The 13,117-nt window shown below is 35.2% G+C and overlaps 1 protein-coding gene across 2 annotated transcripts in view; it reads left to right on the forward strand.

The window, feature by feature from the left end:
* DCP2 (decapping mRNA 2) overlaps window positions 1-10,537 on the forward strand; it is a 61,995-nt gene extending 51,458 nt beyond the window's left edge. Inside the window, exons 9-11 of one of the 2 annotated variants that reach the window (XM_072611691.1) lie at window positions 1,408-1,521; window positions 3,914-3,965; window positions 9,231-10,537. In XM_072611691.1, coding sequence (XP_072467792.1) covers window positions 1,408-1,521; window positions 3,914-3,965; window positions 9,231-9,394 — 330 coding nt within the window. In that variant the 3' untranslated portion in view covers window positions 9,395-10,537. The remainder of the gene's footprint in view (window positions 1-1,407; window positions 1,522-3,913; window positions 3,966-9,230) is intronic. The other variant, XM_072611700.1, reaches the window with a different exon arrangement.
* Window positions 10,538-13,117: the final 2,580 nt, after the last annotated feature.

Below are 13,117 nucleotides of genomic sequence, written 5' to 3' on the forward strand. Positions count from 1 at the left end.
GTTCTAAATTACTTCTGGGCAATAGACAAGTGCTTTTAAGGCATATTCAGTTACTAGTTACATCAAAGAAAAAAAGGTACAGCTGCCAAAAGCAAGAAGTAAAGATTTATGTTTTCAAGATAAACTTGTAAAACTAATAGTGGCAAATGTAGAGGAAGGAAATTTACTTGTCAAAAAATAACAGGAGAAACATCAGATCCAGTTGCAAATTGATAGTCAAACACAGACAAGAGTTAGTCAAGTGAATGGTTATCTTAAAATGGAGCTAGAGTTCTTTTACCCTTAACCAGTTAATCATCTGGAATTAATTACTAGAAGTGCCAGCTAAATTCCATAGGCTCTGCTGGCTGCATGATTTTCCTTATAAATAAAATGGCCTTGTTGGAGCCAAATTTAAAAACTTACAACAGATGATACTATTGTAAAAACCCAGAAGGTGACAGATTTTGTTTATCATAACCAAGGTGGACTTGGATATTAATTTCCAGTTTAGAATCAATCAAAAATTAAAGAATTAAAATTAAAGAATTTTTAAATTTGTTTTTGGTAAGCCATGTTTTATTAGTATCAGCAAAAAACACTCCTTGTCTTAAAGTGTCATTGCTGTAGCTAAGCATTCACAGGAGAGCATTTTAGGTTTTTAATTACTGTTTCAATATCTCCAATTTTAAATGAACAAAATTTCCATATCCATTTAACTTAACTTTAAGACTTCTCATTCTAAAATATTTACTCTGATTTCAGGGGAAAAAAATAACATTTCAGCCTTAGAACAATTTAGAGTTCATTCAGAGCAATGTTTAGGTCACTCTGATGTTATTGATAATGAAGTCTGTTCTGTATTTGAGGGTCATGAACGTTTTTAAACAACCCTTCTCATTTGGGGTATAGACATAGTCATTTATCCAGGACATTCTTGTCTTACTCCTTATTCCACATGCTGTCTTCAGCTGTCAGATGAGGAGGTACAACCGCATGATTCCAGTTCTAGTAAATTTCACATTCTGTAATTCTTAGGTTTTTATGAGACCATAGCAAGATTGCTTTAGTTCTTTTTTCCAGGTGGGTTCTCTTTGGCAACCAATTAAAATTTCTAAATCTCTTTCCTGTTTCTTATACATTTGCATGTCTTTCATTTATATCTAATGACTAGAATCTGGTGGCAGAGATGAAGGGAAATCCAGATTCTAGAAGGATTCATAGATAGCCTGGTATATGCTCTGTCAGATCGTTAGGAATCTTGAATCTTTCTTACCATGTAGTTCACAGTGTAGTGGGAAAGCCCTTTGAGTTTTGCTAAATTCACACACAATCAGATAAACTTCATGAAGTAAAGGGGCATTAATCTGATGTTTCCCCTGTTATGCAATGATGCATGTTTCAATTGAATTTCTCTTTTTGGAATAGCAAAATCAGAATATGAGAGGAAATGGCAGAAAACAGTATCAAGACTCCCCCAACCAAAAGAAGAGGACGAGTGTAGTTCATGGCCAGCAGCCAAAGCAGCAGAACCACACGTTGGTAAGAGGCAATGGAGATCCAGGTTTGCGGTGTTCTGTCGGCAAGCTTCTTCGAGCTGTTCTGTCTTAAGGAAATACTTTCTTTGCATAGTTTGTATGGGGCAAGAGGACAGTGGAAATTGGCAGAACTTTGGTGGTGCCTGAACTGTTAATGGTTTTTAAAATTGGAAGTTATAATAGCTCTTTTGTTACATGACTTTAGATACATTGCTGATCATATAATGTCCTTTGACATATAATTATCATATTGGTGAAAAATGATAAGGTTAGTTAGCCTGTTAAGTGGGTTTTAGTTCTGTCTTGTAACCATAAGCATTATTAAGAGGAGTCCCAGTATATCATGGAACAAGATTGGGGAAAAAAGATGATCTGCCTGTTAGCCTTTCGTTTCCTGGTGTCACCTGCCAAATCCCTAATCAAATCAGGAGAAACATGACTCTGACAAGCCAAGTCAAGGAGCATTTATTAAGTACATACTATTTGTGAGGCATTGTGCTAAACAGTGGATATAAAGAAAGGCAAAAAACCCCAGTTCTCTGCTTTTAAGAAGCTCACAGTCTAAATGCAGTCATAAACCTGTGGTTTTGTGGTATTGTGTGACGCAATGTGATGTGGTGTGTGTACACTGGTAAAGAAGTGCTTGTGGAATCAGTGATCAATGCCAGCTTCAGAGTCCAAGACATTTTAGTTTGATGTGAAAAGTGGTGAGTATTTTTATTGTCTGTTTCCATCTCTATTGCTGAGGCGCAAGCCAGGCAGGGCTGCTTTCTGAGGCTACCCTTGTGTCTTGAAAATAGCATTGGGAACCTAATAGAAGTAGCAGTTAGAGCTGTGTGGAGCAAATTCTCTTTCTGAGGATGATTTAGTAAAACCTTCTCACACATACTACTTTGACTTGCCTAATTAATTACATGTTGGGTCCTGTGGAAGATAAGATAGTTTTTGTTTGTCTTATTTTTGAGTGGGACATGGGAAGTTACTTAAGCTTTACTAAATGTTGTAGGGATTTTGGGGGTTTGTATCATTCATATTTCAGTTGACACATGACATGTGACAGGCTCTGTGGGCCTATCCATCATATAACACCCTTATGTTCAGACATTAAAAATCTGTTTCCCTGGAAGTTTGTTGAATTGTATTAACTTATATGTATTCACTGCCACTATTTATAGAATGGATTTTACTGTCAATTTGACCAAGTAGAGGAAAAGTTGAGAGCCTTGTTCTGCTTTGACCCTTACAGCTTTCCTGAATTAGCTGCACACATGAACATCCTCTGTTTCAGTATTAATTTTAATATGGGCCCTTTGTCAGTGGTGTGTCATTATGTGATGAAGGGAGAAGGAAAAGCTTTTCTGATATGTTTATCCAAATTTAAATAATGATTATGTTGAGAAGGGAACCCAGTGTAGGGGAAGGCTTCTGGAGTGAATCAACAACTTAGAAAACTGAATGACCTTGGCAAGTTGCTTTTTTGTGAGGCACAAGTAAAAGTGCCTTGTAACTATTAGGCATTGTATAAATGTAGACTTTTTCACCTTTTTATATAGATATTGATATAGATATATACATTGCAGAGTATGATTTATCTCCCTACGTAAGCATTAGCATGATGGCCTGAGAGTCTTAGTGCAGTTTAAAATGGTTGGCACTCGGTGTGTGTGTTACAAAATATGATTGGTATTTCACAGCAAGATTTAAAAATATATATGTGTATATGTATACATGTGTATGTTATCTGTCTATTGATATTTTATAACATTATGAAATCATTAGTACAGGAGCTACAAGATAAAGAAACTATTGCTAATATATCTTCTAGTCCTTGAGGATTGTTTGGGGCACTTCAAGGTTTATTTCTTTCCCAGGGCCCCACAGTATATGTCAGGAGTGGGATTTGAATTCAGGACTTCTGGACTCTGAGGCTGACTGTTTTTTTGCACTGCTTCTCAGATGACAATATTCTTGAGAAATTTCGTGTAAATACATTTTTTTAATGCTTATTTTAAATTCACTAAGAAAACTTTTTGACTCTTGGTAAATTAAATAATTCTTCTGAAAAATGCAGATAATTGTCTATTTTTAAATTTCATCTTTTTTTGTCTTAGATTTTCATTAAGTAGACATGATGGGTGAGATTTTAAATTTCCCACTTCTGGCAACAAAGAAAGTTCAGTTTAAATGTTGTATCATACTATTTATCCTTTACGAGTACAAATTAAATGTGTTGACATAAATAAAAGATGGTTTGACTTGGGAACATAATTGTCATGGAGAATTTAATTTGAAAATTTTACTACTAGTAATGAATACTAATTATGTTAGAATTCTGTTTTGGGGTTAGTATAAAGAGCTTAATCATTGATGGTTTGTTTGGTTTTTTTTTTAAATAGAAATGTGAAAAAAAACTTCATATAAGGAAGCTACAGGATAATTATGAAACAGGCAAGTATTCTACCTTTTGATTTTCTCATTGTGGTATGACATCATTCAGTACTTATTCTGACTGTGGCTTAGTTTTTAGGGAAAAGGGCCTTCTCTTTATTGGGATAGCCATAATAGAGCAATTGACCGAATTATTTGTACATTTTTTCTATGTAATAATGGCCTTTTAATTGAGACATGTAGTAATAAGAAAAATGAATATGATAAGTGATGAAGTTAAATGATGAAGGTGAGATGATTATTATATGCCACTTCACTGTTTCTTTATAGATCTTAGACCTTTTATGCATATGTATTATTACATTGATTATAAATAGACTGATGACTTACTGAAGGTTATATGATATAGCTGAACCAACGATAGCTTAGAAATCAAATATTGTCAGTATTGTTTTTGATGATAGGGCCAAAATTTTGCATAAGAATAGGCTTTTATTAAGAATGAAAATCTGGCTTTCTTGATCCTCACATGTCCAGATGTCATGATCAGAACTGGAAATTAATGAAAACTATGTAGAAAGCTATTTCTAATGCCCCTTTAGTAGCTGTTCTTTGGAAAATGGAATGGCCGTTTTTCCTGATCTATACGAAGTTTCCTTTTTAATAGGTATGCAGTCATTTAGCATCTAAATTTAAGACTTCCATGTGGAAGGATGTAAAGCTGTGTAGTAATATTTCTTTTTTCTCTAGTCTTTGCTATGATTTTGAGCAAAGTAAGCTGTTGTAATAAAAACAGGATGTTTTTACCATACTTGATAAATTGATGCCTAAATACAAGTAGTAGGAAATACCTGAGTTAAGTATATAGATATTTAAAAACTGTAGAATTCCATTCTATAAAATAGTTCTTGTAACTCGTTGGGGTTAGGGAAGAATCTTCATTCAGTGTTGAATCTAAAAGAGTTTTTTTGCTTCATTCTTCAGAAGCCAGATTATAAACACTCAAAACCACAGGACAACCTTGTGTATTCAGATTATCTGATTATGATCTGAAGCTACAAAAATTTAACATCTAGAGAGTGATAAATGGGTTCTAGTCATGTAATCTTTCATTCTTCAAATCTTTTCCTGCCATGTTCTGTGACCATGTTCGAGCCTTGTCTGCCCTGACTCTGCACTTTTTTTCCCTTCCCCTCTTAGGGGGAAGGTGAAGGTTGAGGAGTCTGCATAAATTAGAACATTGGATAAATGAATTTGTACTCTACTACTCTTTTTAAGAAAAAAATTACTTATTTATTTTTAGCATTCATTTTTAAAAATTTTGAATTCCAAATTCTCTCCCTCACCCCTTCCCTACAAAATGATCAGGCAAGCATTATGATATTAATTACACATGTGAACTCATGTAAAAGGTATTTCCATATTAGCCATGTTGGAAAAAAAGCAAGATAAATGAAGTGAAAGAGAGTTCTTCAGTCTGCGCTGGGAGTCCGTCCCTTCTCTCTCTGGAGGCAGATGGCATTTTGCATCATGCGAGTATTTCACAGTTGATCATTGTTACAGTATTCTCTTACTGTGTACAATGTTTTCTTGATTCTACTCACTTTTTCTTTTTTTTATAAATTTTATTTGTTTCTAATTTATGAACTAAAAAAGCATTTCCATAACACAGTAGAATAATAAAAAGATGATTGCATATGAAACTGCAGATCTCTTATGTACGCCCTGCTATTCCTTTTAAATCTATAGTAGCTTCTTTGTAAATTTCTTTTCTTTTTTCTTCTTTTTCCTCCTGTGCCCTGACCCTAGAAATGACTGACATTAGACGCAAATATGTATATATGTGTGAAATCATTCTATATATACTTCTGTTCATCAGTTCTTTCTAAGGATACAGATACCATCTTCCTCTGTAGCCCCTTTGTATTGAATTTGGACTTACTAGCTCAGCGCTATTCTGTTACTACATGCAGGGTTTTCCTGGTTCTGCTCATTTTGCTCTTCATTATTTCATGCAAGTCTCTTTATGTTTTTTAAAATCCACAAGCTCCTCATTCCTTCTAGCACAGTAGTATTTCATCACAGTCATATACCACAGCTGGTTCAGCCATTCCCCAATGGATGGGCATCCCTACAATTTCTAGTTCTTTGCCACCACAAAGAGAACTGCTGTTGTAAACACTTTAGAACATATAGGTCTTTTCTTTTTTTCCCTAATCATCTTTGGAAAAAGACCTAGTAGTGGTATTGCTGGGTCAAAGGATATAGATAGTTCAATAACTCTTTGGGCACAATTCCAGATTGCTCTACAAAATGATAGTTTTAATAATTCCTGTCTCGTAGTATAGTTCTAATTCAATAAAATAATTTTTTGGTAATCTAATTCGGATGGAATTGAATGTATAAATTAGTTTTTAAATCCCTTTTTTTTGCATCAGTTCAAATAAGTCTTCCCAGGTTTTTCTTATAGCACTATAGTATTTCATGAAAATCATATACCACAGCTTGTTCAGCCATTCCCAGTTGATGGGCATCCCCTCAATTTCCAATTTTTTTGCCACCACAAAAAGTGCTGCTATAGATAATTTTGTACATATAGATCCTCTTCCTCTTCTTTGATCACCTAGTAATGATGTTGCTGGGTCAAAGGGTGCGCTCAGTTTGATAGCCCAGTACTCTGACTTTTGATAGTATTTTTCTTCCTTTGGAATAAGCTGATAGACATTTTCCTTGCCAAGGCTAACCTCTCCACTTTTGCCCTTGATTATTTCTCTTATTTCCTAGAATTGTATCCCATGAATCATTTTTTTCTCTGTCATCTTCATTATCCTCTTTGCTACAAGTATGTTCATTTTTCTCCTGTCCTTAAGAAAACTTCTTTCCCTTGATGTCAGCTATGTCCTCAAACTCCTGTCTTCACTATTTAGCCTCTAAAAAGAGCAGTTTACGCTACACTGCTTCACTACCCATTCACTCCTCAACTCTTTGTGTTTTGTTTTGTCTCTGTTACTGCATTGGAACTGCATGCTCCAGGATCACTAAATCAAATCCAATTTCTTTTTCTCAGGTGTTACTTTTTATAGCTGTATGTTTCTTGGTAGGTTAATATGCCCTCCTTGAACTTAATTCAGTGTTTGACACTATTGACCCTTCTCCATACTTTCTCTTTCATGGACTTCTTTGACATTCATTTCTTTGTTTTCCTCCTGTCTGTCAGCATGTTCCTTTGGTAGTTCATCTTCCTTCTCCAATACCTTTAGTATGGTTGTCACTTAAGACTTTTTTTGACCCTTTTATCTACTCCTTATCTCTATGCTGATAGCTCGTAAACCTATCTAGTCACAATTTCCCCCACATTTCCACCTGCTCACTGCACTTTCTACTTAGTAGTTTACCATTTCACACTTAACCGACTTTAAACTGAGCTGCTTTTCAAATTTCTCTCTTTATATTGATGACATGCTCCACCATTCACCTTCTGGTTATTCAGGCTTAATACAGCGGAATCATCTTTGACTTTTCTCTCTCCCAGACTCTGCTCAATCACTTGCAAAATCCTCTCATTTCTCTCTCCTCAAAATCTCTCACATCCATCTCATCCTCTTGCTGACTTTCATCAGCCTAGTTCAGGGCCTCCTATCTCGTTAACTATAAAAGCCTCTAAACTGGTCTTCTTTTTCCATATGTCTCCCTTCCCTAAACTAGGCTGTCAGATTACACTTCCTAATGCATAATTCCTACTATATATAGTTCTTGAAAATAGTAAATAGCTTCCTATCATCCATTAGATTGTAAGCTCCTTGACAGCAGGGACTGTCTTTTGTCTCTTTGTATCCCCAGTGCCCCAGTGTCTGGCTTAACAAATATTCATTGATTAATGATATAAAATGAAATACAAATCCCAAATACTAGTATTTAAGTCCCTAACAGTTTGGCTCCAATGGCAGTCCTATTTCATACAAGTTCTTTTCATGGGATCTCTGTTCCAATAAAGTCTATCATTAGCTCTATTCTTATCTTATCTTTAGTGGTGTTACGTAGTCTGTCCTGGAATACTGTTCCTTCAGATGTTCACCTATGTATCACCAATGCGATATGAGCAGCTGCTATGAATATACATGTGTATTTTAAGGATTGAATGCACAGTATAATAAGCACTCTTTACCCAAAACTAAACCAGCACGTTTATTCTGCTAAGATGAGACAAAACATCATCACAGAACTATAAAAAGATGAAACTTAACAAAGTAACAGAAATATCCATACACATCACCAGGCCAGGGAGCGCCACAATCTGAAGTGTCCTTCCCGTAAGCAAGCTCCCTAAGGCATGTTTCCTGCAAGGCAATATATATTTTATTGAATATATGTGGTTTTCAAACAAAGACTCAGCACCTGATTGGCTCTGTGCCAGGACTCTGTGTTACTCAGCATGGGATGTGTCACAGCTGTGAAGGGGGCTGGAGTTCAAAGCAGCCAGACATCCGTGATTGAAATACCTGTATACCTTTAGATCTGGGAACACATGTAGTCACATAGGCCTGTAAATGAACAGGGAAGGTTTGTATTCCCTTAACCCTTCGACCTGTTGACTTGTTTTACTTCAGACTTCAGCTCCTCCAATGAAGCCTCCTCTAATTGTCCCAGCTAAAATGAGCTCTTCAAATTTTATTTTATCAACATTTTGAATCTCTACTTTGCCTTCATCATATTCTTCTTTGTATGATAACTTATTTTTGTACATGCCTTATTCCTTAATACTTAGAGTATAGACCCCTTGAGTGTGGGATGGTTTTTATTTTTGTAGCATCTCAGCTCCTAGCATAATGCTTTGCACATAGTTGATGCTTAATGAAAATTTATCAGACTAAATCAAAAGCCTGGTAAAATACTACAACAATTTACTCCTCCCCTTCCTCCTCCTCCTCCTCCTGTTACTACTACCACCACCATCACCACCACTATTTTAGTCACATAATTTTATTATTACCCATTTTTATACACTTTTTAGCCTAGGATTCAGGTCTCTGACAAGGAGCTCTAATTGTATGGATACAAAATTAGAAGTGTGAAGAAGTAAACCATCAATACTTGGGAAATAGAGAGGGATTCAGAATAGAGATCTAACCTTGAATGCTAGGAATGTTCAAAATCTTTCTAAAAATTAGATCAAGCGGCACATTGGAAAGTGGCAAATTGTAGAAAGAAATGGCATGTTTTAGTGTGGGAAGATACTTTAATATATTAATTTTCTTATAAATTGTCCATAATTGTTTCTAGGATGCAGTATTTTTTAATACTTGCTTAATTTTGTTTCTTAAACAGATGCAGTATATGACTTTTCTTGCTCCAGTGAAGACCAGCTATTAGACCAGGTGGAGGGGCATTCTGCAGCATGTAATGGACACTGCAAGTTCATGTTTTCGTCAAGAGCTTTTTTGAGCTTCAAGTTTGACCACAATGCCATAATGAAGAACTTTGATCTTTGAGAGAGACAAGATGTTTAGAAAGCCCCAGGATCAAAGAGATCTGTTGCCATTGAATGCTCATCTAATTAAGCCTTACCTTTCTCAGGTGACCAAAAAATACAGGGAGGCAGTAGTGTTTCTGAGGAGATTATTGTCTTTTCAGAAGAATGATGTAAAAATTATTTGCATTGTAAATGCACAATATGGCTTTTGTACATAAACTTACCTTTTCAGTGTTCAGCTCACTAGCTCAGCATTGTACTTTTGAGGGCATTCTTTCTGTGTGACTGTGAGGTATTTTGTGTTCTGGGTTAAGAAATAGCATTATATATTTTACTTAGACCTTAGAAAAGTTTTATGCTTAGGCAGATGGCAGAATTGGAAGGTAATACCCCTCTTTCCTTTTGGGGGCGGATCACAAGAGAGTCATATAGACTGCGCCTAGTAATTACTGGTCTCTGATTGTGATTGGTAAAGATATCAAATTCAAGATCTCGTCATCTGCTTTGGGGATATTTCATAAAACTTTTCTGCCTCCAAGTCCTTGGGCTATTGAAAGCCTTAAAAAGGGTTTGTGTTGAGATATTATTGGAGCCTGATATCTATGCTTATAATGAATTCCCTGCTCCTTTTTCTCAAATCTTTATAATGCCATAGTTTGCACTTCTTTGAAATTTTATACTTAGAAAATATAAGTTGCAGAGTTCAGTCCAACTTTCTCTTTCCATAAAGACAAATAATCTTTACAAAAGAGGAATTGAATTTGTGAAGCATAACAGAACTAAAGATTTAAGTTCTGTACTGCAGGTGGCTGAGCCTTGTGAGGCTTGTGGAGTGAAAGTTGAAGGTCTTGGCACAGGTGCTGCTTTTGTCTCATCCTCATCTTAACTCTAATTTTTTACTCTAGTATGTACTTTAGTTTCTTCTTTGCTATGATTTTTTTTTCCCTAAAAGATAATATCTATATGTACAAAACCAATATTATTGAATTTTATGTAAGGATTACATCTCAGGGTGGTTCCATTTCCTAATGGTAGTAGTGTGATCTAGAGTTACAAAATCAGGCATACTACAGACCCTGAATGATAGACGGAGAGGAGAGAGGGCATTTGTTTCATTTTGACTGTATGTATGGTTAGGAAATAAAGAAAACTGAGTATTTTGTAATTTCATCTCATTCTTTTAGGAATGTATGTTGTTACTTCAGGATTATTGAATCACATCTAAGAAGATAATACGCATTTTTAGTGAATATTTGGCTTTAATTGAGGACAATCACCAGGGATGAAGGTGCTTTAATATTTTGTGTCTGACCTCAAGTATGGCTTTTGTGTAAGAAGATTTAGAGGAGGCTGGAAGTGGTTGGCCATATGAGTACACAAGTTCATTAGTGTCCTTGTATGGTTTTTTAAAACATTTTATGTGTGGTATCCACAGTCCCTACTGCCAAATCATATTTTAGGCACGCTTCATTCTATATAGCTAGCCCATTTAGAAGGAACTCTCTTTAAACCAAGTAGAGCTTAAGATAGGAGCTATTTATCATGCATTGACATTTAAATGGGAAATTTATATTTACTGAGGAAAGTTGTTGACCTATTCGGTACTAGGCAAGTAGGCATTCATTAACATTGGTATGTCTAGTATTAAGTCATGTAGATGTCTATATCTTTTCATATGACAAACTTGTGAACTTCTCCTTTGATAAGTAGTTTTATTTTTTTATGCTTTAAATGAATGTGTTTCGAAACAAGTTCTGTAATTTTCTCAGAAATACTGCTTCTTTGTGTCTTCATGAGCCATATTACATAGCTGGTTATGTATGAGCAATAAGAGAATGAAATCTTGGTTTGCCCCGAAGACAAATAGTTTCCATTTTTTCGTTGTCATTCAGAAACAGTTTTGGTTTTAAAAGTTACTTCATGCCTTGGTCAGTATTCCTGATGCCAGTATTTGGATTTCCCCAATCACAATATTAAACAATACAGATCAGCAATTACCAGAAACGGATCTTTCTTTATTCATGGAGTCAGCAAACATGGAGTTAGTTTTAACTCCAGTTAAATAGTATTGCTTTTCTGCTATTTTGTTTTAATATACCATGGAACATAATAAGGGTGGTGTAATTAGGGTGGGATTATGTTCATTTTAGTCTTGTAGCTTTCACTAGACAGTTTGGGATTAAACATGAATAAATTAATACTGTGAGATGGAGCTTAGCTGACGTGAAATAACTATGCAGAATGTGTCCGAGCTGGGTATATACCAGACAGCACTTTCCCTACTTCCTTGCACTCTAGGTTTACCAGTTTTTCAGAGATGAGAATATCCTGGGAAAGGTCAAACTTAGTACAGAAACTGGATTCCACCTTGATTTCAAGGAAAATCCAGTAAGCGACTTCTTTAGTGTGTTGAATTTCAGGAAGTTAGTTGAAAAATGCTCAGTTATTGACTTCATTTTTTTTAAATTCCTCTGGGAGAGGACTTCTCTTAATTCACTTTTGGAATGTTAAATATAGTCAGCCTTATGTGTTCTGAGATGCAGTGCACTGAGAATATTTTGCATTTAAAAAAATTGTTTTGTCGGTGCTTTTAATGTAGAACTTTTATGATTTGAAGATGTTAGATAAAGCATTTTATATTTAACCAGCATATTCCAAAAGGCAGAAGTACCATTGACATGCTTTTCTGCAAGTCTATGTAAAGACATAGCAGCTGAGTGATTTCTCAAATGATGACACATTTCTGTAAGAGATGGGCATTTGAACAGGTGAATTAACTGTGAATAGATGAGTCCCTTTTGAGAGTTTGAAGTTGTCTAAAAACTAAGGGAATCGAATTTAAAACTTTTTTTCAAATACTTATGCATCATTCTGTATTAACAAATGAATTATGATGATCATTTGCTTATCTGAGCCTTTAAATATAAAGGCATTTATTTTTCTAGTAAATAACAATAGTTAAATAGTTGATTTCATATTATGAAAATCTGTAGTAGAAGTAATATTTGACAGTGTTGGTAAGCATTTTTTAAAAAGACTTCAGCAATTTATAAGTTTGAATATCAGTACCTGCAATCATAAAGATGAATGAGTCCTGCTCAATTCAGGATGTTGTGGTTTGAATAGCTTCTTGAAGAGTCCTAGGCTTCAGCGTAGTGTATGTTAAAAACTTTTTATCTTCTCCTTTTCCCCCTTGCCTTCCAGCAAACAAGCCCAGCCCAATCCCGGACATGCTAGCTTCGTTATTGTTACTAAGTACTGCTTACTTAGCTCAGATTGCTTTTACATTATGATGATATAGCATGAATTCAAATTTGGAAAAGGATGGTTAGCAGCTATTATGGATTTAAACCTGGAGATTTGGGAAGGCCATACTTGACAGACTAGATTTTGTAGAAGGAATAGGTTGTTTTGGGGAATTGCAAGAGGAATTTCAGGGGGCACATTTATTCTGTAACCATTATGGTTTTACTTGGTGGGTGCCTGAAAGTCTCTGTTAAAGCTAGATGATAGCTTAATTTCCCCTTTTAAATACCAGCCCAGTGAACATAATGGTAAAATGTATGACTAATGCCAAGCTTTCTCCAGCTCTGAATAAAATTACTATTAACTATGGTTGCCATGTAATTCAGTCTCCAAGTGAGTCTAATGGGAGGTAACTTTTTTTGTTTTAAAGACCATCACAGTGTTTGGGACTTAATTCTTTTCTGTGCTGATGCTGGACCATTTGAGCCAAACTGAA

This window comes from Notamacropus eugenii, chromosome 1 (genome assembly GCF_028372415.1).
Source record: "Notamacropus eugenii isolate mMacEug1 chromosome 1, mMacEug1.pri_v2, whole genome shotgun sequence".
In the NCBI taxonomy this organism is placed as follows: Eukaryota; Metazoa; Chordata; class Mammalia; order Diprotodontia; family Macropodidae; genus Notamacropus; species Notamacropus eugenii.